The 27,111-nt window shown below is 33.7% G+C and overlaps 1 protein-coding gene across 2 annotated transcripts in view; it reads right to left on the bottom strand.

Annotated features, from left to right (window-relative positions):
- Positions 1 to 27,111, bottom strand: part of dome (cytokine receptor domeless) — a 56,864-nt gene that overhangs the window by 4,568 nt on the left and 25,185 nt on the right. For both annotated transcript variants that reach the window (XM_074134470.1, XM_074134472.1), the window contains exons 10-18: positions 25,349 to 25,494; positions 17,162 to 17,312; positions 16,399 to 16,551; positions 15,659 to 15,814; positions 15,319 to 15,482; positions 14,561 to 14,672; positions 13,963 to 14,286; positions 1,582 to 1,663; positions 1,424 to 1,496 (exon numbers count right to left, since the gene is read on the bottom strand). In XM_074134470.1, the coding sequence (XP_073990571.1) occupies positions 1,424 to 1,496; positions 1,582 to 1,663; positions 13,963 to 14,286; positions 14,561 to 14,672; positions 15,319 to 15,482; positions 15,659 to 15,814; positions 16,399 to 16,551; positions 17,162 to 17,312; positions 25,349 to 25,494 (1,361 nt within the window). The remainder of the gene's footprint in view (positions 1 to 1,423; positions 1,497 to 1,581; positions 1,664 to 13,962; positions 14,287 to 14,560; positions 14,673 to 15,318; positions 15,483 to 15,658; positions 15,815 to 16,398; positions 16,552 to 17,161; positions 17,313 to 25,348; positions 25,495 to 27,111) is intronic.

Below are 27,111 nucleotides of genomic sequence, written 5' to 3' on the forward strand. Positions count from 1 at the left end.
GAAGTAGAATTTACCTCTGACAATGTGACAACTCTAGTTGTTCAAAGATATTCCGGTAGAGCGCTCTGACACTGTCCGCACGAACTTGAACCGACAATTCAAACATCACTTCCAGACATTACTCAGAAACGCTATAAAATACCCCCCCCCCAAATATTTTAAACACAAAGTTTATACTTTGGCATTCAAAAATTAATAAACGTGGTTTGTGGAATTTCGAATAAAATTAAAATACTAAGAAAATGTAAAGGTTTATATCCCTATTTTCGTCATATTTTGGATCCCAGAAATACTTTTAAGTTACTTTAATATCGCATGACTGATAAAACCGCACTTTACACTTTAGGGGGATATCTGTGGTTGAACTTCCATAAGAATCTCTCAACAAATCAATTCTCTCGAGAAAAAGTTTTAATAAATAAAAAAAGGTTAAGCTCACAATTTCAGCCAGTTAAGAAAGAACGAAAAATTTGGTGTTTTATTTAAATTTGTTTCAATTTTCTTCCCCCATTTTTCTGAAGACTTTTTTTTTTACTTCTAGTGGGATTTTTTAAGTACTTTAATTTTTCCTTTAAATTATGTTAATATTACGAGTTAGTCTGTTAATAAGGTAATTTCGATCATGGAATTAAATCGAAATATCAGTGTTGAATTCGTCTTACAGTAGAATTCGAGATCACAAATTACACCGTAACTAACAAATGAATTATTATTTATGACAATCATTAATCCCTAAATTATAATAAAATGTGCTAAATGTAAATTAATCCTTAAAAGATACTTCTTTAGCAATCGGAAAATTAAATTTTAACCACAACATTGTCCTTATTTGGCACTTGTGGTTTTAGTTACCTGCATCCTCTCAAATCCATTTTACTAGGAAAATAATTTAAGTAATACTGGATAGCGCCATTGAGTTTTCACTTAAGTGAATGAAGTGTTATAAATAACCGATATAGCCGTTTTCTAGAAAATAGAAAACCAAAAAATGGGCAGATTCGCTTAGTGAAATCGTATACTGGTAGACGGATTTTGGTCAGACCTGAGTTTGTAGCATCAGATTGGTATGGTATGAAACAAAATAAAATATGAATTTTCGTTGAAGATTCAGTTTGTTTTCCTCAATCGCATTAATCACTTTTAAGGAGGAGTAAGAAAATGTAAAAACTCACTCACTTTCAGAAAGGGATCTATCGAGATCGACGTATAATCGTTTTCAAAAGGGTACTCGTTGTGCGAATGGTTAGGGATGCTTCTGAGTTGCGGGCCTTTAAGTAGTACCAACTATAAATATGTTGTTTTCACACAAAATGCATTTTTCGGTAATAAATCAGCTTCAAAAATTGAATATAATCACAACTCTTTCTTTTACTACTGTAAAATCATAATAAAAAGGGTTAACATTTATAGTAATGCAGCTTACAACGCTGTTCAGCTCCAGCTGAGGTGGTAACTTCACTCCTACATTCTGCATAGCTTTGAACCTTAACCAGACCCTTTAAATGAAAAAGAATGGTTTATAATCCGGAAAATATAGCAACATCATAAAAGATTCCTTGGTGCAAAGAAAATAGTACTTACCATCTAGAGAAGATAACTAAACCGATCAGTGTTCCTAGCAAGGCTACTAGAGATATAAGTGCCACAGCCCCTTTACTGAAACCTTAAAAAAATATCCAAGATATAAACGAAAAACTGGAAAAATATAGGTACGTCAAGTATTGAAAGAATGGGATGCATTGACACTAGGCCAGCTGGAAATCTCTTTTTGCTTATACTTTCTTCTGAAATTCCCCTGGTACGGCAAGATCAAGAAATTCAGCTTTGTCTAGAACTTTTCTCCGAGAAGAGAAAGAAAAAAGGAGAGGCTTAATATCTCTCTTGTTATTTATGAACACGTTATATAGCAAAGGACAGACTCAAGCATTAATTATGTGCCAAGAGTCTGAGAGCAAATTCGCCAGCATATTATTCGACTGGTGATAACGCGTTTTGTCACGATTAACAAAACAGGACTATAAAAATGAGGAGAATGTCAGCCTCTCCAATGGCCAGTCAAGATGCCTGCCTATAAAAGCTCAGAGCAAATACATGGGTTACCACGTCAGTGATTAAGAATGTGGGATTGGTCGGCAAATTCAGGGTTGCAGGCACGAACAGTTGTTGAACTTAATTAAGTTACCCCTATTTAGGGCCTTGAAAATGCTGTCGTCGAAAGTAATGAGATGTTAAAGGGAAATTTTAACTACTGGCGCCAGTAGATAGCGAAAGGAACATGGAGTCTTAACCCAAATGTAAAAGTTGTAACACGTTCTGTTTTGTATTGTGTCTTATGTGTAAAGTAGTGTTTGCTTAAAGCTCTTAGAATTATAACTGTTTTCTCCAATCCTGAACCATTCTATCAGGTTTTGAGCCCAGAAATATTTCATAAAAGTTTTAGTTCATTATCGGTGAAAATCTAAATTAGAAGTTATTTTTTACTGAGTCGAATCAAAGCAAAATGGAAATAGTAAAAGGAACATTACCTATTAATAAATTAAGAGGAAATGAAAATTGGAACTTATGGAAAATTCCAAGGGGAAATTTTTCTTAAATCAAAGGGCTGGTTACTTTTAGTAACTCCACAAATAGAAGCTAGTGAAACTGAAAAAGTTCGTAATGATGAAAGAGCTCAGGGACTTATTGTAACACTTATTGATGGTAGAATTATATCATATTTGTTGAACTTCAAAACGTCATATGAAATGTGGAATAAATTATATAGTTTATTTGAGCAACAATCATCAAATGTAGGAATTATCTTTTACAAAAGCAATTTTTTGAAAATCAGTTTAAAAATCGAGGTTTGGGAACACATATATCAGATTTAGAAATTTTAGTAGCTAAACTGAAGGCACAAAAAGAGAGCATTAGTGATACAATGTTAATGACCAAGATTTTGTCATCGTTACCACCAGAATGTAAACATTTTGTGTCAGCTTGGGAATCTGTATCAGAAGAACAAAGAACGTTAAGTAACCTAACTTCTCTTCTTGTTTGTTTATTTATTGAAGTAGGAAGAATGAAAGAAAATGAAAGTTTAAATGTTAATAATGTACATGCCTTTACTTCAAAGAGGATGAATAGGTACTCTAAGCAAGTATCAACAATCAAAAAACTTTCAGAAGCCGGCAAATAAGAAATTTCCATGCCATTTTTGTGGTCGTATAGGACACTATTGCTGATTGCCCGATTAAGTTTCAAAAAGAAGAATATAAACAAAATAGAAATACTAATTATGAACAAAAGAAGAAAGCAGCCTTTATTAGTTTAAATTTGATTGAAATATTAGCTGATGAACACTCCTGGATTTCGGACAGCGGAGCAAGTGATCATATGTGTATCAAAAAGGAATGGTTTGAAGAATACAAGAAATTTTAAGAACCTTTATCAATTAAAATTAGAGATGGCTCTTTTCTCCAAGCTTTACAGTTGAAATATTAGCATATAATGGTAAAACTTACATTCCTACTGATCTCACCAAAGTGCTGTATGTCCCCACCTTAAAATTTAATTTATTTTCTACTAGTGCAGCTCCAGAAATGGGCTATAGTATGGTCTATGAGAAAAATGGTAGTAAAATTATAAAGAATAATTTGGTCTATGCAATTGAAAATAAAAAGGAAAAATTATTTTATATGGATTTTAAGTTACCTAAGTTCAAGTCAGAGAAATTTTGGAATTGACTGGAACAGAGTTCATGGACGATAAAAATTTCTTTTGCGAATCCTGTACGATGGGAAAACAACATAGACTACCCTTTAAAACAAGTACTTCAAGAGCCTAAGCCTGGAGAAATGTTACATATAGATCTTTGTGGACCGATGGAAGAAGAGCCTTTAGGAGGAGCTCGATATTTTTTACTCGTTAAGGATGATCTTAGTCACTTAGAATGGTTTATTTTTTAAGAAATAAAAGTAAAGTAAAAGACAAAATTAAAATGTGTGTAAATTTTGTAAAATACAATGTAAATCATCGCATTAAAATCATAAGATCTGACAACGGAACAGAAATACTCAATTTTTATGTAAAAGAAATAACAAATAAAAAAGGTATTTTACACCAAGTTTCTTGGTAAGTATATATATAATATAATAAAGCCTTTATTTATACAAAGGATATACAAAAAAGATATAATATATAATATGTACAATTTTAAATAAAAATAATAATTATCTTACATTTCAGTAATGTATTATATGTATAAGAAATAAACTTAAAACAATTTACTTTTCACTTATTTTTATTTTTATTTTTTTTTTAATTGTTATTATTTTATTTTTATTTTTATTTTATTTTCTATTTACTTAATTATTTATTTATTTCATTTTTATTTAATTTATTAATTTTTTTTTTTTTCCTTTGTATAGGCCTTCCTTTACGGGAGTAATGGTCAGACTTCCCACGGAGACCAAACCTACTGGGAAGCAGAGTCCGCTGCGAGCTCTTTCCATTTTCTTCTCCAAACATCTCTGTCCCTGGCTACTTTTGTCCAATGCGGGCCTACTTCTTGCCGAAAAAAGTCAGCCCACCTTTTAGGTTGACGGCCTCTTCTTCTTTTCAGGTTGTAGGGCGTCCATTCTGTTGCTGTCAAGGACCATCTTTCATCAGTTTTTCGCATTAAATGGCCGGTCCAATCCCACTTCAATTTATTGATGGTCAACAATGCGTCTCTAAGGCCCGTTTTCTTCCTGATTTCTGTACACCTTATTTTGTATATTTTTTTAATACCAGTCATGCTTCGTTCCACTGAGTGTTGCCATACATTTATTTTCCTTTTTTCAGCTGCAGTTAAGGACCACGTCTGACACCCATAGGAAACCACTGGTAGGATACAGCTTTCAAAAATATGTTTTTTGGCAGCTATGCCAAAGTTACCCTTCATGATATCTTTCAAGGACCAGTACTTTTGCCATCCAAGAGCCAGTCTCCTTTGGATTTCTTTGTTGGTTCTCTCCTTAAACGAAATCATTTGGCCCAAGTAGAGAAAATCGTCTACATATTGTAAACCAGTCCCATCTACTACAATATTTCTTTCTTCACTATTTGTCATTATTTTGGTTTTATTGTAGTTCGGCTGCAAACCAACAGTGACGCATCTATTAATTAACTCCTTAATCATCTCCTTGAGTTCCTCGCCATCATTAGAAATAAGGACCACATCATCAGCAAACGCCAATCTGTTTAGATATCTTCCACTTATCCGCACTCCGTATGCATTCCATTCCAAACTCCAGAAAACACTTTCCAATATCAATATGAAAAGGAGAGGCGACAGAGGATCCCCTTGTCTTACACCTTTCTTTATTGGGAATTCAGGCCCTTGCTGTTCATCTGAAATATACGCAGACATCTCCTCATACATTTTTTTGATTATTGTTATATATTTAAATTCCACTCCTATTTGATTAAGAGCTTCGAAAATACAGTGATGAAATACATTATCGAAGGCCTTTCTGAAGTCAATAAAACAGAAATACATTGGAATGCTGTACTCCCTCGATTTTTCTATCAATTGATTAATTGTTTGCAAATGATCCACAGTTGAGAAATTTTTCCTGAAACCCGCCTGTTCCATCGAGATTGTATTCACTATCTTGGCAGAGAGCCTCTTTTTAATGATATGGGTGAACACCTTTGCCACTGAAGAACATAGAGATATTGGCCGGTAATTATCTAGGTTCTTTTTATCCCCTTTTTTATGCAACAAAATAATTTTCGCAGTTCTCCATTGTTCTGGCAATTCTTCCTTTTCAAGTATCATGTTAAACAGACTGCACATCTCCCGATAGAGAGGTTCTCCTCCCGCTTTTAATAATTCGTTTGTAAGACCATCCGGACCTGGACTCTTGTTTAACTTTAAGGTTTTGATTGCTTCCTCAACTTCCGCCAACATTATTTCCGGGACATCATCTTTATTTCTTGTCTGAAAGTGCCTTACTACACCATCATTTGAACAATCGTATAAATTGCGGAAATACTGTGTTGTAAGGGATAGCATTTCTTTCCTGTTAAAGATTGTAGATTTAGTTTCATCTGTCAGTGACACCGTCCAATATTTCCCCATAGATAAATCTCTTCTTATTTGCTTAGTTGATTTATTATTAGCTAATGTATTTAGGATAATTGCATCCCTATGCTTCTGGAGATCCTCCTTTATATTCTTGCGGATTAACTTATTTAATTCGGTTAGTGAATCTACTCCATCATTATTTGATTCTTTTAATTTCTTCCTGTATTCTAACAAGTCCTTTGTTTCCACAGACAATTTACTACATTTATTATTTGTAATTTCCGACTCTGCAGTAATCAAATCGTTCAAAAGTGATGCTAATCTATTATATTTACTTTGTACGTTAATTGGCTTACAAAAATCTTCCGGACTCTTATTTTGTAATTTAATTCTAATTTTGTTTTGATAAGTTTCAATTTTTTCTTCTGTAATGTATCTTTGTTTCCTTTTTATAATTTTGAAAGGCCTCTGTTTCTTGAATTTATCATTTAATACTTCCATTCTTACCATGCGGTGATCAGAACTGAAATTTAAATTTTTTATTACCTCCAAACGTTTCAATAAACTGCGATTACTTATCAGGAAATAATCAATTTCAAAGGTCTGGGCTTTTGGTGATTTCCAAGTCCACTTTTCTCGTGGGTTCTTGTTAAAATAAGAATTTGCTATTATGAATTGTTGGCTAAAAGCAAAATCGATAAGGCGTGTGCCTCCTTCATTTCTTCTTCCGTGTGTATAATTACCCATTATTCTTTCTTCTCCATCCGATCTTTCCCCAATGCGGCCATTAAAATCTCCCATCACTATAATACAATTATTCTTCCTTCTGAAACTACCCACTAGCTTATTCAGCTCATCATAAAACTTTATTTTTACCTCGTCTGCCGCTTCCGCTGTAGGCACATGTACTTGTACTACAGTGATTAATTTAGTTTTGCCCAAAATCACTTTCAAGACAGCCACTCTGCAATTGATCTCCCTAAATTCTAATATCGAGTTTCTATGCTTATTTGATATTAAAAAGTCCACTCCATATTGGCCGTTATTAGCAGCAGTATGATTAAAAATATCCCCGTTTCTCTTTTCTATTATTTTACTTTCATTCCTCCTCACTTCCGCCAGCCCTATAACATCCCACTTAAGATTTTCTATTGCAGTTTTCAGTTCTTCTAATCTATCTTCTCCCCTCAGTGTCCTAACATTTAGTGTACAAATTCGAAGAACATTCTTGTTTTCCTGCCTCTTCACTACCTTATTTTCCTGTTTTATACTTTTTAATTTTTCCTTTTCTTCTTTATTTCGATTGCCATTTAGATGTCCGATTTGTATGCCGTTGTCCTCCGATCGATCCAGCAATTGCTATTCTCTGACCACGCATTGATACGAAACATTTGGAAGCTCCCTCTCTTCTTCCTTTTCTTTCTCGAGTGCATTCTTCGTTCTGAAAAATGTATCTAGGCTATTGCTTCTAGAACGTTTATCTATATTAGACAATTTTTTAGCAATATTTTTGCTTTTCCTATTCTTACCCAATTTAGATGGAGAACTCTCCTCACTACGCTACCTTTTATTTATCGAATATTGCTTATTCCTCAGTTCCTCCAGATTGAAAAAGTTTCTATTTACCACAAGTTTATCATACTTAATCATAACTTTGTCACCTCTCGTTTTGTGCAGCTGGAAGAATGGGAACAACTCCTTTCTTATCTGTCTAATATTAGAGGGAAGATCTTCCTTTATTTTGACTCCCTTCCACTCTTCAGTCTGAGAGAGCTTGTACTTATTCCTTAAAATATCATTTCTTAGAAGAACTGAGTTAAGCACCACTAGTATTGGGCCATTTTCGGCACTTCCTCTTAATCTTATAATATTATTAATGTTATAGACATTCAAATTTAATTCCATTGCACTTAGAATTGTCTTAACTTGGTTCAAAGCAGAGATATAAGAGTCATGATTGACTCCAAAAAACACCACATTATTTTCCCTTCGCCTTTTCTCCTGTAGGATATTGTATTCCTCATAATTATTTTTAAATTCATTCATTTCAGATTTCAATGAATAATTTCATTTTCGAATTTAGAACCTAAATTAGTTAGCTTCTCCTCCAACGTGGTCAATTTCCCTAGTTTTAATAGTATCTCATTTAGTTTATCATCTACAGACATGTTTATTGTTCTATTATATTTTATAATTGGGTCATTCCATGTCAAATCAACACGGGGTCTGAACCTCACCATCTCGGATTTTCTTGAAATTTGGCACATGTGTACTATTGGTATAGACTTGGAAAAATATGAAATTTTACTGTGATATGTCAACTGGTTTATGAGTTACAGGGCTGTAAAGTTGCCAAAAATAGGCTGAAAAACAGGGAACCCCGTGTTTTTGAATTACTGTAGAAGCTTTCCTAATTGAGCTACAGACTTGGGATTGGTGTCATTTTATAGCATATATGATGCCCTTTCCTGTGATATGCGACACCATATGGGTTAGGATTAATAAAGTTTGTTAAATTTAAATTTAAAATTTAAATTTTAAATTTTTTAAAAAGTACATATTTTAAAATTAATTCTATGAATAGCTAGTAGTGTTATGAATCACTGGCCAAAATATTAATTTGGGACGACAATGGCTTCATTGTTAAAAAAAATTAAGACTAAAGCTCCAATCCGATTAATTCAACTCTGAATTCATGTTAATACAATAATGCTAATAATAATTCCACTAATAAGTCCAAAGTAAAACATACTGTTAAGTAATAGGATCTCTTTATTATTTTAAGCTTGAAAAGGCTTCATTTGTTTGACATGCATCACTTTCTAGTAGGACATATGTAGGTTCTTCCAGTCAGAGTCACAGGATCAATTTTTATCAAAACATCCACTACTGAGACCCAAAGAATATCGGCATTTCTTGGATGCGAGATGATTTAGAGGGACCAGCTGGATGAAGAAAAGTTATTTTTACTTCATCAAGTTCTTCATTTTTCTCTAAAAAATATCCAAGCCACCAGTTTCTTTATAGACTACACTGATATAACCTGATATGTCGGCTAATTTTAGTTTATCAGGGAATTTTGAAACTTCCATTTCGCAAGCTTCTGAGTTCATAGAAAAGTTTTTAACCAATATTTTGGATTTACTTCTGGGAATGAAAGCATGATATTGCTGTGTTCCTTTAATAGCCAATGCTTGAGCAAACCGATTTTTTAAAAAACACTCAGATTCAACATAGTCTTCCTGGGTTGAATATGCAAAGTCTATGTTGGTGATGTTTTCTACTGCCCACTCAAAAAGTTGTAGTGAAGTTTGGATTTGATTTCCATAGGGTCGTTGCAAACTGGCACGAGCTAGCAGTCTCTTTACCGAACCCCCTACGCCATCACAAGGCCCTTTGCCGACTTAAACCAACTTAAAGAGGCTGTTATCTCAGCCAAAGAAGACTGTTCTTGAACAAAGATATTGAATTGAATTATTTTTGTATAATTTGATTAACTGCATAATTTCATTAAAATAATATATTATAATTAATATGAATAATTACTGTAATCATAATTATTATTTCTAAAAATGATTTCAAAATCAATATTTTAAATCTTAATAATTATTAATTATGATTCATTGATTCATTATTACTATTTTCAATTTATTTATTACTTTAATTTTATTAATATATATTTTCCATGAAAAGGAGCTTAAGTCCTAAATTTTTTTAACAATGAAGCCATTGTCGTCCCAAATTAATATTTTGCCCAGTGATTCATAATACTACTAGCTATTCATAGAATTAATTTTAAAATTTTAAAATATGTACTTTTTAAAAAATTTAAAATTTAAATTTTAAATTTAAATTTAACAAACTTTATTAATCCTAACCCATATGGTGTCGCATATCACAGGAAAGGGCATCATATATGCTATAAAATGACACCAATCCCAAGTCTGTAGCTCAATTAGGAAAGCTTCTACAGTAATTCAAAAACACGGGGTTCCCTGTTTTTCAGCCCATTTTTGGCAACTTTACAGCCCTGTAACTCATAAACCAGTTGACATATCACAGTAAAATTTCATATTTTTCCAAGTCTATACCAATAGTACACATGTGCCAAATTTCAAGAAAATCCGAGATGGTGAGGTCAAAAATGGTCTTTTTTTGTGTTGATTTGACATGGAATGACCCAATTATATAAATTGTTCTATTATATAGATCTAATAACTTAGAGTAAATTCAACGTATTTCTAAAATATTAAATGAAATTTTAACTATTCTTATTGTTAATTTTTTTTTTTATTTTTTATTTTTAATGAACAACAAAATAACGATAAAATTTTTGAGGGCAGTTCACTTAATACCCGGTTGTAAAATAGTTGAATAATTCCGACCCAGAGTAGAAAGATTATGAATGTCAGCTGTTACGATGACCTTGGAATAATCCCCTCTTACTTCGTAATAAAAGTACAGTACTTACAGACCAACGAAGAAATGATTATTTACTTTCCAATAATCTCTATGAAAACAATCCAAATTCTACTTTTACTACAGTAGAGTAGGCGGGTCTTCTTCTGCTTCTTACCCCCTCCAGTACACTAATCCTAAAGTTTAACAAACAATAGTCGAAAAACTGTCACAAGACTTTCCTAATTTCTTGAAAACTGTTCGATAATTTTTTTTTTTAATTTTCACCAATCAACCACCTCACTTATATTTTCTACTATGCAAATTTTTATCAACGTATGCCTCTCAGAAACCAAAAAAAATATTACTTGAAGGCGGACACGATGTTCACTGTACAACATACACTAGCAGACTCCTTGGTAAGTATACACCAGAGCAAAACGGCAGAATAGAGAGAGAAATGAGAACAACTGTTGAGGCGGCTAGGACCCTGATTCATGCCAAAACCTTTCCGAAATCACTTTGGGCAGAAGCAGTGAACACTGCAGTATATACTATAAACATGACTGGCAAAAGCAGTGCAGAAAAAAAAACTCCATTAGAAGTTTGGTGTGGACGGAAGATAGACACCGGTAAACTACACGTTTTTGGTGAAACTGTCTTTGTGCATGTGCCGAAGAAGAAGCGACTTAAATGAGATTCTAAAAGTAAAATAGGCTAGTTTGTTGGATACAGTGAATCTTTGTAAGGCTTTAGAATCTATTTTCCAGAAAAAGGTGAAGCTGAAGTAGAACGAGACGTCATCTTTGTTCAATCAAGACATAAGAAAGCAATATCCCTTGATATTTGCAATAACCAAATTGGTGATGATAATAATAACTATGAAAACAAAAGGAATCAACATTGTTGTCTGAAGAGAAAGAACAAGAAAAAGAAGATACATATGTAGAAAAGCAGGGAGGAGAAAATTAAGAAACAAATGAAACTGAAACTATACAAATTGAAAGAGAAGATAAAGAAAAACGAAAAACAAACCAAGAAAACGAACAGAAAAAGAAAAACGAGCAGTATAGTCTGAGAGACAGAAGGTTATTAAAGAAACCACCAGATTTGGAAAATTATCTATTAATTGGAGAATGAGAGAATTTAACTACATCAGAAGCTTTAATTAACCCGAATTGGAAACAAGCAATGCAAGAAGAAATCGATGCACTACATAAAAATAAAACGTGGCAAATTGTGGATCTACCTGAAGATAAAGTACCGTTAACAAATAAGTGGGTGTTTCGAAAGAAATACAAGAAAGATGGCACCATAGAGAAGCATAAAGCAAGGTTGGTAGTGCGAGGTTTTCAGCAGGTAAAAGGATTAGATTTTCAAGAAACATACGCTCCTGTTGCACAACATGATTCTATAAGATTTCTCATTGCTCATGCTGTTAAGAAAAAATTTAAAATACTTCAGTTTGACATAAAAACGGCCTTCTTACATGGAGAATAAGATGAAAAGATATATGTTACACAATCTGAAGGTTTCGTTGAGAAATGCAGTGAAAACAAAGTGTGTCTACCAAAGAAAAGTCTTTATTGACTAAAACAAGCTCCAAGAAAATGGGGAGAAAAATTCAAATCTTTTCTTGAAAATAAAAATTTTAAAGTATTAAAGTCTGATTCATGAGTATTTCTTAATAAGTCATCAGGAATTATAATTGCACTGTATGTAGATGATGGATTGGTAATAGGAGAAAATCTGTATGAAATGGAACAACTAATGTTGGAATTAAACAAAACGTTTGAAGCTACCTGGAGAGAAGCCAGTAAATACTTACATAGGTATTGAAATAAAACAGCGGAAGGATGGATCAATTCTCATCAGCCAGAGTCAATATACGAAGAAAATTCTTTACACCTTTTAACATGAATTATGCAAACTCAACCGGCACTCCGACGGAAACTTTGAAGAATACATCCGGCACAATTGCTGAAGGAAAACCGTATCGTGAGCTGATAGGGAGCCTGTTGTATTTGTCAACCATGACTAGGCCAGACATATCATTCGCTGTAAACTACCTCAGCAGATATGTAGAGAGTCCAAGGTCACAACATTGGCTTCAAGCAAAAAGGATATTAAGGTATCTGCGTGGTACCATTAACTATGGTATCAACCACAATGGCGCAAGTGGATTAATCCTGTACAGCGATGCAGATTTTGCTGGCAGCGTGGAAGATCGAAGATCAACATCTGGGTATGTTTTGATGTATTCAGGTGGAGCAATATCGTGGGCATCCAGAAACCAGAAAACCGTTGCACTTTTGGCTGCAGAAGCAGAGTTCGTTTCAGCAAGTGAAGTTGTTTGAGATGTGTTTGTAAAAAATTCGGCTTAGAATTGGAAGCATTGAAAGAATTTCCTGTTCAACTATATGTTGACAATTAAAGTGCAATTCATATGATTATTCAAGAGGATGGAAAAGCGTCAAAACGTACTAAGCAAATTGACACCAAGTATCATTTTATTAAGGAGAAACTAGGAGAAGTTATTGAAGTCGAACACATCAGCACAGATAGATGAAAAACTTGGAGATTTATTGGCCTAGCCTATTCAAAGAAGAAAATTTGAATATTTTAGAAGTTGCTTAGGAATATGTGAATAAAGTTATTTTACGGAATAATTAAAATTTAGGAGAAGTGTTAAAGGGAAATTTTAATGTTAGAGGGAAATTTTAACTATTGGTGCCAGTAGATAGCGCCAGGAACATGGAAACCAAATGTAAAAGTTGTAACACGTTCTGTTTTGAATTGTGTGCCTTATGAGTAAAGTAGTGTTTGCTTAAATAAAAGCTCTTAGAATTATAACGTGTTTTCTCCAATCCTTAGAACCATTCTATCAGATGTTCATTCTCTGGCAAGGAAGCCTGTAGTAACCCCTTTTATGAGCCCAGGAATCTTGGAAGAAGAGAGCAGTGCAAGAGCACTGTGGAAGCAGAGAGCAGTGAATTTACAAGGAGATCTCAGAAGTGAGGGGAAGCCAGGAGAGGCACCGTTCTTGAAAGGCTTTCCTGCGGCAGACTAAGCCTTGAATGGGCAGCTAATAAAAGAAAAAAAATCATGTTTGTACCAATAGGAACAATAAAAGTGCAATAATACTGCCAGGGTTTCCTCACGAGGCCTTGCCTGCTCGGAGGTAATTGAAGAAAACAGGTCTAGAATGTAACGTTTCTGCATATTCTGGGATTAGTCAGAAGAGATAGGTTTTAAATTTCTGATTGCTACTCTCCTTAGATATTATCAGGTGTCCGTACAAAAACTAACGACTCTAAAATGAGCAGTCCTGAATGTTAGACGAGGGTGACGGTTGAGTGGAAATATATGACTTTAAAAGATGTCAGTGTTACGTGTTTCCTAACGAAGATTAGGATTCCTTGCCCAGGTTACTGGAGAGGAATTAACTTGCATAGTTCTTGCCAGATCAATAAACTTTATAGCTTGGAAAAATGAATAATTTATAGATTTACCTGTATTCTGAATGTAACAATTATCTCCTGCAGGTGGCGACCAAGGCCCATAAAACATAGTTCCATTAGCTCCAACATTCACGGCCCTCACATAAACCTTGTAGTACATTGAGCTCGTCGTGCATTCAGGTGTAAGAATTTCTAATATATTTACTTGCTTCCTGAAGTACTGAGGCGGTTTGCTCTCAGTACCATCAGATAGTTCCATTTTCACTTCATAATAGTCCACTGGACCTCTAGGAACCAACGGCGCAGACCATGATACGTACATAACGTCTGTTGTATTGACAAACTTGACACGAGGTGCAGATATCTGACTAGGAACTAAAATATTACAATATTAAATTAAGTTTCAAAATCTCTTCGAAGTTTTTATAACACTTTATGCACCATCTAAATTTTTTTAAATTTAGCTGGTAAGATGCAAGATTACGAGAGCATTTATTAAATTAATTTATTCAGCATTATTTTAATATAAGAAGTTCATTCAGGAAAATAGTCTAACAGTTAAAACCAGAACGGGACCTTGATATCTTATTCAAAATTTTAACAGCGGGGAAAATGTTCAATTACGTTAGTTACAAAGATTGTTACTTACTTCCAATTTCCGTTTTAACCAAGAGTGGTTTAGATTGTGGAGAACATGCGATTGTGCAGGCTGACAGTGTTATACTGTACAGTTCGTAGCTGCGTAGGTTACTTAATTCCATCTAAAATAAAAAGAGCAAGTTAAAGACGGTTTAAGAAATAAATAAAACCAACGTTAGCAAGTTCAACGAATGCTGATGATTAATATGACAAATAAAGTGAGAAATTTCTTCAGTAAAGACACACTTCCAAGTAACCCACTTCTTCAAACTAGAAATTTTAATATTTATTAGAACTACACAAGTTCCAGAAGCATATAATGTATAGAAACAACACTTTACATAAGAGTTAAACCTCCTCAGCAAATCGCCCACACACCTCCTAAAACGATTTTTTTTTTAAACTACATATTTCGAATAAAAGTTGAAGTTATTGATGTATGTATGCACTGGTATAAAATGTTTAATTCTAAAAACATAAAATTAACACTCAGAAGTGCGGCAATTTCCAGGTGATCGACTTGAACCAAAATCATAACAGATCTTCTGAGTACCTGGTAGTAATTAATGGAAATATTAAAACTGAACTTTCTGCGATTTTATATTTCATACTCGTACAAAGACAAATTTCTAAACAAAAATTGTTTTTTTAAGAGACACCAAACCCGGCATTACTTGCAAAATTCACATTAAACTCTCTCTACATAAACTACAATACTTCATTTTAGTGAAGTTAGAGATAGTATTATGAGAAATGCAATTGACTCACGAATACTGTATCCGATTTGTCTTCCACTTTAGTGACATTATCGTTCCACTTGATTACATAATAACGAAGAACACCATTCAGTGAAGAAGGTGGGCTCCAAGAAAAGCGTATAGTTGTATTCGTGACAGAGCGCAATGTTACATTCTCTGGGCCTGTATCGGGAGCTAAATCATAAACAATAATAAAGAATTAATTTGTATAATAAATATACATAAATTTTTCAATAAAGAAGTGAAAAAGCTTAAAATAAATAAATAATAATAACAGACGCTAATGACCGCAGACGATGTGCCCAAAAAATAAAAATAAATAAAGAAAACAAATTAACAAATAATAATACCATCTTCAAGTGTTGTAACGTGTAATGGATCACTCCAAATTCCTTGCCAATTGTTGGTTTTAACTGCCACCTGTACTTTGTAGGTTGTGTAGGGTTTCAGACCTGTGATATTCGCTTTGGTTGGCTCCCCTTTTATTGTTTTGTTACGTGTGGGTTCTAAAATTTAGAATGTTATTATTGAAAAAATATCTACAGAAAATCAGAATGAAATATACGCATGGCTTTCTCTTCCTACAATTAATTTCTTAATTGAAACATTTTCCTTCACTAAAAAATTCTTTTACTTACCGTCATTCTTAGATTATACATAAATACGGCGGTGAATATCTGAATGAGTCAACATGACTGGACAGACCCCACTCTTCGGTCAGTTTGCATTAAAATTTATATTTAGGCAGCATTTTCCAATTTTTAAAAAATCCGTAATCATTTTTAAGATAATTTGGAAGAAAGTAAGTATTTCTGGATAACAATTTTTCTCACTACTAAAACTCGTAACATAGAAGCATTGAGTTCGGCCGAAAACACCGTAAGACAATAGTATGAACAAAAATGTGTTAAGCTTTCTATATTTTTTCGATTTGGGGCATACATATGGACTACTATATTCACTAAAAACCTTTTTGTTTTATAATCAGAACTCAAAACTTTTTTGAATATTTGACAGGATCAATCAAAAAAATTAAAAAATAAAATTAGTAATAATGGTTTGTAATTATCAATGTATTAGCCTTAGGTACCTTTGCAACTTGCATTCTTCGGATTACGAATTGGACAGAATTTTATTACAAATCCTCGAATTCTAACCCTCTCAAAACAATCAAGTTTCCATTTTACTTCGAAAAATGTTGAATCCTGTACACCCATCCAAGTATTTTTCAATTTGCTTCTGGCTGAAATCACAAAGCAATTTTAGTTAATGACCTTTGAATGTTGATTGCACATTTAAAATGAAATGATTAAAAAAAAAACTAAAAACAAAAACCCTCAAATATACTGTAGTAGATAAATGCGTATAGAGGGAGGCTAAACTAAAAGATTATTGAGGCTCCTTTGGGTGCCAGTGCGCAATCAGTGTTATTGTCCACTATTCTGTGTAATCACGTTCATTATCATACACAATTTATAGTACGATCTGATGTACAACATCAGTCGGTTTAACTTCTGAAAGCTAATCCGTCGTATGTAGTACGACGCATTATTGCAGAACGCACTATTGTACAACGTGAATACGATGAGGTTGATTTGTCCTGCACAATTGGAGGTATAAAACTTTTCAAACGACCATACATATGGCTGGATTGGAACATGTAGAGGCTAGTAAACAAACATCTCTACACGCTCCACTCATGTGAAAAATAATTTCAAATTTTTGTCTTATCAAGTATACGAAGTATAATTTAAATATTATGAAATTTTAATAATAGAATTTTCAAAAATAATTATTCTATTAGGCTAAAAAAAATTTCAAATAGGCAGTTTTCTAATGAATCGGAAAGTAACCTTGATCGGGAAGTACAGTACACCCTGCCCAGATCATTCCACTGGAGGTCGAGTCGTCATTGGCTGCTACAGCAAACTGATATACATGATCATCTCCCAACTCCATGGTTGTCTCAGTGATGTTTCCAACATTCGTCCAGTTAAGGTAGCCCTAAAAAGTTTAAAAATTATTATCTAACTACTTTGGGGATGAAGATAGTGGCACTTCATTACCCCTCTTATTAGTGACCCGGTTAAATTTCAAATTTTCTAATGATCCGATCAAGAATGTGTTATGGCTGCAGCCGTTTCGAATAAAATTGGAAGGTATTTGTACGAAAATAGCAAAATTGAACTGCAATTTCAATACTTCCTTTTAAGAGGAGTAAGAAAAATTAAACTGCATTTACAGTACTTCTCCGTAAAAAGCTTAGAGAAATTAAACTTCAAGTACGCACGATTGCAAAACTTTTTTTTAGAGCAGGATAGCACTTTAGAGTTACGGGGAAGCTTTAACCACTTCTTCGTGCTCAATTTTATCAAAATCTGACTAAGCGTTATACAAATATTAGTAATAATAGTTTTAGAGAGGGCTTTACTTGCGTGGGGCAACTCCCCTCCTTAAGAGGCACAGCATCGAGATTTCTAAAATGCAAATTTATTCAAAAATTCTATTTGTATGACACTTCATTCAAAAAAATTAGTTGACGCATCGATAATTTGAAAGGTTGCCTTACTTCCCCTTACAGGTGTAAGAGTAGAACGTCGCTTTAATGTTACGGGGAGCCCTAACCCTTTCATCCTGCCAAATTTTATAATCGGGCCAAGATTTGTAGTTATTAGTAATAATAATTTTGGAGGTGGCCTTACATACATGTACAACGTCGAGACCTCCAAAAGGCACATCTAAATAAAATTTCCAATCGAATGACACCTCATTCATAAAAATCGATAGGCGCTACGTTGTTTACAAAAAAGGTAACAATTTTTGAAAATGCCGCCTGAAAACTGATAGATGCGTTTAGGCGCTACGTTGTTTACAAAAAAGGCAACAACAATTTTTGCAAACGCCGTTTTTGCTTATTTTAGCAACTTTTTTCTCGAAATCTATGAGATCTGGGTTGTTGTAAAAAAATTACATTTGAAAAGGAAGATTTACCCTATATTATAAAGAAAATTTGGCAATTTTATCTTTTAAAGAAGATGAGGAAAAAATGGTTAAAGTTGGGTGTTTTTCAACGTTGCGCTTTTTCGTGCACTTTTTTGACGATCAACCCTTACACCTAACGGCCAGTTTTAATAACTGTACAACTCAGCTCTATTTTAATAAAATTTGGTAGGAAGAAAGGGTTCAGGCTTCTCTAAATAACATTAAAATGCCATCCTGCGCTTACACCTACTACGGAGAAGTATTGCTATCGTTTCAAATTAATGACGAGTTTACCGATTTTATGAATGAATTGCCATTCGATCTTAAATTTTGTGTAGAAGTGCCTTTTGAGAATCTCTTCGCTCTATATATTATAGGAGCAGAATTAGCCCTAAGTATGCTAAGCCCCCTAGAAAAATGATTAATAATTCTGTAAATCGTACCATCTTTTATTGAAGCTCAATTTCTCTTTTACAACTTAAGAGTGACTCCTTAACAAAAACTTACAGTTTTAAAAGTTAAGTATAAGGGTTGATTAAACGCCAATAGGTACACAATTTTGTACCTTTTGGATAGATTTTTCTTTTTGTACCTTGGTTGGAACAAATTTATATATCCAATGATTTTTTAAATATTCGGGTATCGGAACTAATTTGTTGGAAGATCTAGGATGAAAAAAACCGTCAAGTTATGGGGGAATGGTAACAAGTTGGTGGGAAGAAGATGAAGAGTGGAGAAATGTTGTGGAAGTAAGTGATGAACAATTACCATCCATTAAGAGGGATAATAGAAAGAAAATTGCATTTACCAGTCCTTCCAACTAAAGAAAACAGATAAATTTTGGAGACTACTATTGTCTATAATTGAGTAAAATTTAGTAAAAATCTATCGAGCAGAAAACGAGATATTTAGGGGTAAAGTTTGTTTCTGTTTTATAAAGTGAAAGTATTCAATAAATAAATATGGGATGTAAGAGAAAAGCTGTGATCACAAAAACTTTTAAAGAGGGGAAATAAAAATGATTTGCAATTACACTTCTTGTCCGAAAACGGGCAAAGAGAACACTGCGAATGGTTGCAAATACTTCCCCTTAGTAGGTGTAAGAGAAGGATCAAACTTAAATGACACACATTCTAAATTCTTCTTCATACCTAATTTGATCAAAGACGAGCGAAGATTTACAAAATTATTATTAATAACCGTTTAAAAGGGGGCTTTATTTAAGTGAGGCAAGCTCCCCTTTAAACTACGGAGGAGTGGTCGAAACTTCGGGAGGTGATTCAGCAGCTCAAATGCAACAAAAAATATTCTCTTTACTCTGGCCCGATTCTCAATAGTGTCCAAGATATTTGCATTTTTAACTTTTCCGTCGATATTCGCGCTTTTCGCCATAAAAACGTCCCTAACTTTTTTGTCCTTTATCCTACAACAAATCTGCTTATTCCAAACGAAAGAGCATTAAATTTCCTATAAATTTGCTTGGTACAGAGCCTCAAAACGATTCTTATAACAATGAAGTTTTTACTTGAATGTCTAAAAATTTCGTTCTCGAAGATTTTTGTTAAAATTTTCAACTGCATTTTCTCAACGGTTAATGAATCAAGGAATAATTTCAGAAAAAGTTGCGCATTTATTGAGCTTCAAGATCACATGGATGGTTTTGGTTTTTAATGAAACCCTACCCCGAACGGAGGGGTGTAAATGCAGAAAACTGGGATTTTGCGAACTGACTTTTCATTACTAATTTATTCAAATATCAATTTTTACCATTTTAGTTTAGAACAATTATTATTTTATAAAACGGAAGTAAAAAATAAAGTAGCAATACAACACAGAAGTAAAAAAGTGCAATAGGCAGGTGCCTAGTTAAAATTGATAAAAAAATCGTTCGAACTATTCAAACCAGGAAGTGGGAAAGAATTGGGGCAAATTTTAGTTTCTTGACAATTGTTGGTGCAACATATTTTTAACTACATAATGGAGGTTTTTTCATCAAAGTTAATTAATAATAATTCAAAACTAATCAATTTTTGGAGAAGGAACAAAAAGAAAATAACCATTTTATTTTTGAATTATTATTAATTAACTTTGATGAAAAAAACCTCCATTATGTCATTAAAATAAGTTGCACCAACAATTGTAGTCAACTACTGCGTTTTATTGCTACTTAATTTTTTACTACCGTTTTATTAAATAATAATTTTTAAAAACTGAAATGGTTACTTTTATTTTTGTTCCTTCTCCAAAAATTGATATTTGAGTAAATTAGTAATGAAAAGTCAGTTCGCAAAATCCCAGTTTTCTGCATTTACACCCCTCTGTTCGGGGTAGGGTTTTATTAAAAACCAAAAACATCCATATGGTCTTGAAGCTCAATAAATGCGCAACTTTTTCTGAAATTATGTGATTCCTTGATTCATTAACCATTGAGAAAATGCAGTTGAAAATTTTAACAACAAACATCGAGAACGAAATTTTTAGACATTCAAGTAAAAATTTCATTGTTATAAGAATCGTTTTGAGGCTCTGTACCAAGCAAATTTATAGGAAATTTAATGCTCTTTCGTTTGGAATAAGCAGATTTGTTGTAGGATAAAGGATAGAAAAGTTACGGCCGTTTTTATGGTGGAAAACGCGAATATCGATGGAAAAGTTACAAATGCAAATATCTTGGACGCTATTGAGAATCGGGCCAATGTGAAGAGAATATTTTTTGTTGCATTTGAGCTGCTGAATCACTTCCCGAAGTTTCGACCACTCCTCCGTATACACCCTGTATACCATCGAGACCCCAAAAGCCGAATCTACTGTATCTAAAATTTCAAACTGAAAGACAATCCATTCATTAAAATCAGTTCGTACATCGATAATTTGAACGATTGCATAACTTCCTCTTAGTGGGTGTAAGACCATGATGGCACTTTAGAGCCACGTAGGGAAGCTTTAACCGCTTCTTCGTGCTAAATTTTAGCAAAATCGGACTAAGCTTTGTAGAAATATTAGTAATAGTTTTAGAGGGGGCCTGACCTGCGTGGGGTAAACTCCTCTCCTAAAGGTACCAGCGTCGAGACCTCTAAAACTTCATATCTACATCACTTTTTGAACCAAATAACATTTCATTGAAGAAAATAGGTTCACGAAACTATCATTTTAAATGAATGCAAAACTTCCCCTTAGTAGGTGTAAGAGTAGAACGTTGCCCCTAACCTTTTCATCCTTCCAAATTTCATCACAATCGGGTTAAGTTTTACTGAGTTATTAGTAATAATAATTTTGGTGAGGGGCCTCATATATATGGGGCTAACTTCTCTCCCATTCGATGTACGGCGTCGAGACCCCCAAAAGGAACATCTACATAAAATTCCGAATCGAATGACACCTCATTCATGAATATCGGTTCACGCGTTTAGGCGCTACGTTGTTTACAAAAAAGGTAACAACAACAAGAAGAACAAGAAGAACAACAATTTTTGAAAATGCCGTTTTTGCTCATTTTCATAAACGTATTTCTTGAAATCTATTTAATCTATGTTGTTGCAAAAAAAAAAAAAATATATATATATACAGTTATAAAGGAGGATTTGCACTATATTTTAAAGAAAATTTGATCTTTAATAGAAAAAGAGAAAAAAATTGTCAAAGTTGGGTGTTTTTCAACGTTATGCTTTTTCGTGCAGTTTTTAACGATCAACCGGACAGTTTTAATAACTAAACTTTAGTTAATGACCGTAGTAGTTAAGTGCCTTATTAACAAAATAATAATAATAAGAGTTTGGATCTGTGTGTTATTTTTTAGTTAATTAAAGAAATATGACAAATAATGTGAATAAATCATCATTTTGAACTACTCAATAAACTTTTGGAATTAACAGGTTGTGAACAGCTAATGAATAAGCCAAAAACTTATTACTCGCTCTGATCCCCAAATTAAATAAATATTGGTGGATGGAATACTTCACCGGACCGCCAGTACACCTCCACGATCGTCTTAGCGTTCGGAACACCCTATCAGGAAAACATCTAGAATACTCCCCGCCTAGCTTCTCCACTATTCCCATCTACGAAACCGTAGATGTATAACATATCGCGATATTCAATATTCGAATACGTTGGCATAATGGTAGCATTGACAACTAAATATCTAATGAAAATGTAGACTTTAAACTATCTTTTCTTCTTGTTGTATTTATTTGTTTTTATAAGCCGTATTAGGATAAAATATGTCAGTTTTTAACTTGGATATTAGAGCGATAAGTAAGTTCTCGGCTTATTCATTAGCTCTTCACTACCTGTTAATTCCAAAAGTTTATTGAGTAGTTCAAGAAAATCTGTGATTTATTCACATTATTTGTCATATTTCTTTAATTAACTAAAAAATAACACTCAGATCTAAACTCGTTAAACGAAAATCCTTTCTTTCGAAATTGGCACCTAACCCTCATTTAACACCATATTCATTTTTCTTCTTTTTATTGTATTTTATTATTTGTAATGTAAATTTTATATTTTTGAATATAGTTCTTAAATAAATTAATTATTAAATTACACGTTTGCAAATAATCGTACTGGATTTGACGATTCTGATCAGTTTTATTCTTATGGTGGGTGAATTCCTTTCATAATGCCGACGCTGTTTTGAGGCCTACTTTTTTGCAATTAATCACAGATTTCTGCATCAATTTTCAACATAACCCCAATGTATTGTATACCGTTCGAAACGTGATTGTATGTAGATGTTTTTCATGAATAGTGCACGTTTTTTACTTACATAATATTTTTGAGAAAAATGAAGTCAAAGTTTTTGGAAAAAATTAGAAACTTGCTATTCCTTATGTTTAGGCCACAAAGTGAAATAGTTAATATTATTATTTTGGAATACAAATTAGTTTATTAAAAAGGAAATTTAACCTTCTTTCTAATGAGCTTATTAAAATTGCTATAGCATTAATAGTTTGAGAAATATAGGCAACTTTTTGCTAAAAAGTAGTAACACCTTGAAAAAACATAAAATTAAAAATATCTATAAAACGGAGCCGAATCAAGCCATAGTTTATATGGAATTTTTTGTTGCAAATGATGCCCAGAATCGCCTCCCGAAGTTAGTAGTCTTATGCTGAACACCCTGTAGAGATGATACAGTCCATTGGTTTTACATAGGGCTTGCCACCACTGGGCTGAGGCAGGCGAAGGAGTTCATCAGAGGCTATTCGCCGAGGCTGACCGCAGAATTAATCCGTCAAAGCCGTGGGGCTATAAAGATAATTGCAGGCCTATTAACTGGCCACTACAGGCTCAGAAAACACATGCATCGCATGGGCCTGGCAGAAGATAGTCTTTGTAGGTTCTGTCAGGAAAAAGAGGAAACGGCACTGCACGTGTTGTCAGTGTGAGGGGCTCGTAGCCATACTTTTTTTAGAATGTTACTTCTCGGGGAGGAAAAACCAAGGCCTGAGAGCTTTACCCAGGAGCCACTCTCCAGAATTAAGAGTCTGATTAAGCGGACGGGTCTGGAGGGTGAGCTCTAAAGCCGGGGAGCCACAATAGATCCATAGGGGTCGCGGTGGCGCAGGCCTTGAGGCCACCCTAATTTAATCTAATCTAATCTAATCTAATGGGTTTTACATGAACTGATGTATGTGAACCTTAATTAAGTACGAGCTTTATATGTTATGTAGATATAGTTTATTACTTAAATGAAGTCAATTTTATTTAAAATTTCCAAAGTACAATGGCTATTTTATATGTTTTAATATCTTCTATCATCATGAAAACATTAAAGGCGAATTTAAAGTACTCAGAGAACCCCAATAATAGTGAGAGAAATAGGGAAAAGTGAGAATTAACTTAAAACACACAAGCTTTTTCGCACGTTTCTACCGGACTGATTGAGGAGTAAAACGTTGAGTATTTGCTGATTTGTGTACCTTTTCCTTTTTCAGCCCTAATACTTGGCATTTTAATTAAATGTTAGTTTTTGTGGAGATTAAAACTGCCAGAAAGGACAACTGCTGATCGTCAAAAACTGCAAGAAAAAGCGTAATGTAGAAAAACACCGAACTTTGACCTTTTTTTTTATGAAAGATAATATTCCCAAATTTTCTATAAAATATAGGGCAATATTGTAAGGTTTTATAATTGTAATTTTTTGCTACATAGATCAAATAGAATTTTAGAAAACCGGTGCCAAATATTTTGAGAAAAACGGCATCTTGTTCTTGTTCCTCTTGCTGTAACTTTATGTAATCACAATTTGTCTCTTACCGGAATACCGCTCTCACAGGAAAATACTGTAATCACTATTTTCTTTGTTATCTATCTTAATGGGATATAATTATTAGTCACTTCCCACGTACTTGTTATCATTCCCCCAAATCTTTTATTACTTTCTACATCTTCTTCCTGCTAACTTTTAAGCACTCACTATAACTTTTCCTCAGTCGACATTTTCTCCCCTCAAAGTTGGTACCATTCCTCCATTACTTTTAGCAATTTTCTCAATAATAATTGCTATTTAACTTTCTTCTACTTTTATTCGAAACATTTTCCCAGGAAAATTGTTTTTGTGGAGTTCTTTGGAGACAGCAACTCTTAAGCATTCTTTTAATATACCTCTCCAGTGATAGTTACATTTCCGCCGCTACACAGTATCAAGTTATAATTAAATTATTGTTTATTTCAAATGTTAAAGAAATCTGTAAAATCAGATATGCAACATTACGGAATAGACTTTTAAAAGGTTCGGACTTTTTTGGAAAATGGCATAATTATTTTTAAAGTTAGAATGAAATGAAAGAAATATTTATCTATTCTTTTCATTTGAGTGTACCAAGAAGGCTGTACTAAAAGCTTAAGGTTTCTTAGAACTTATAGTGTTACTGTACAACATCCCTTCCAGACCTACATACGAAAGAAATCTCAGAACGAAGGTGTTTCTCCGTAAATAACAGGCAGCCTTAAGTTGGCAACTGTACAAGCCGTGCGTCCAAAAACGGGTACTTGATGATAATGTGACTAAGTTTTTTATAAAACCTAGGATCTATTATTAGAAACTAACTTACCACACAATCATAAGGGCGATCTTGCCTATTTGCACACCAGAAAACCGTATAACTCTTGACTCTGTTATAATCTGGGTGACTCCAAGATAGCTCATACATTCCATTATTGTGGGCTATTTTTGTAAATGAAACTGGTTCTGCAAGCTCTGCAAAGTTCATATTACTATAGTAAAATATTAATATAAATTAAAAATCATGGAATGAAAAATTTAAGAAAAATATCAGTTGTGAAACACAAACTTTCTTTGACATACTGAGGTCCACACACCTGTACACTAATTAAATTCATCATCTTATTTGACATTCCTAAAAAAAAAAGTTCAAAAGTTCAAAGTACGGTCGATTCGGTCCAATCAAGTTTCGGATAATCAACAAATGTGAAGACTCTGCCTTTTACAGCTTAATTTCAACTAATTTATATTCATCAAATTGCTGATATTATCAGTGGTCGAGTACAGCTTCCTAAATTCTGCCTGGAATTCGCTTTGCAGATTATTTTTAGTCCTCTGAGTAATTCGATTCAGCAATGGCCATTAAATAATTTACCGTGTTAGAGAACGAAATACTTGAAATTGAAAATCGCTAATTCCCCCCTTTTTTTTAATGAAAATAGATGCGTTGTTAAATTATTAGGCATTTTACGATTGTTATAGATCCCATTAAAACAATCAAGCAGCTTGTGAAGAAACAGTTCTGGGTCATTCTTAAAAAATTCAAGGAACTTCTACTCAATTCAACATGGCTAACAAATATGACATCATAAAGCATTTAAAGTCATTATTTGGGATTCAGCACAGTTTATTCAAGTGGCATTCAAAATTATTGAAGCTGTAGGTTTGCCAAGGTGGTAATGAGTTGTGAATAGCAGTGCGCAACGTAAGGAATAACTTGTCTTTTAGTTTGGTCATGTAAGTGTGAATTGCTTGAATGTCGAGTTCTTATGTATTTGTATGTTTTTAGTAAACTATGGGGCTTTCAGCGCGAATCGTAATACTTAAATTCTAATTGTAAAGGAATTACTTTTCCTAAAAATATTCAGCAACTTGTAAATATGTTTTCGCTTCTTTATTCCTACTATAACAACATTGTTTTATTTTTTAGCTACCGTTTACTTCAATAAACACGCTACCACTTCAACTTAATTAATTACATTTTGACCTGAATATTGTAAGAAAGTTGACCTGAGGAAAGAAGAAAGGCCTAGATTGTTCTAGGGGTTGAGCGACCAAAGTCGACCACCACTGTGTAAACAAAAGGCCGGTCTCTACCTGAGCCGGAGAAGAAAGGACTAGATTGTTCTAGGAGTTTAGTGACCGTAGTCTGTAACGGTCCACCGCTGTGTAAAAGCCAGCCAAGGGAGCGACCCCAGTTGGGTGGTGGCAGTATGTGTTTTCCCCAGCCAGTGATTGACAGGTGGGAGTGAGACAGACGGAGTTGGAGTGAGACAGAAAGTTGGTGGAGGGCGGCCCCAGTTGGGGTGGTGGCAGTTAAAAGTGAGGGAGACAGATTGGTAGCTAGTTAGTCATGGTTGGAGTCTCGGTTGGAGCAGTTAGTTTTGAGTCAGTCTTGGAAAGTTAGTCTTTAAGGAGTTAGTCTTTGAGAGACAGTTTTGAGAGACGTTTTGGAAGTGACAGTTTTTGAGAGAGTTAGTGTTGCGGAGTGCTTCCGAGTTAGCCAGTTAGGCGGTTAGTCGGTTAGTGAGTAGAGCTTTGTTAGTGCGGTTGAGTCTAGCGCAATTCGGGGCAGTGCAGACCAGTGGTCAG

This window comes from Rhodnius prolixus, unplaced genomic scaffold, assembly GCF_049639745.1.
Source record: "Rhodnius prolixus isolate KJV_2025 unplaced genomic scaffold, Rpr scaffold_16, whole genome shotgun sequence".
Lineage (NCBI taxonomy): Eukaryota > Metazoa > Arthropoda > Insecta > Hemiptera > Reduviidae > Rhodnius > Rhodnius prolixus.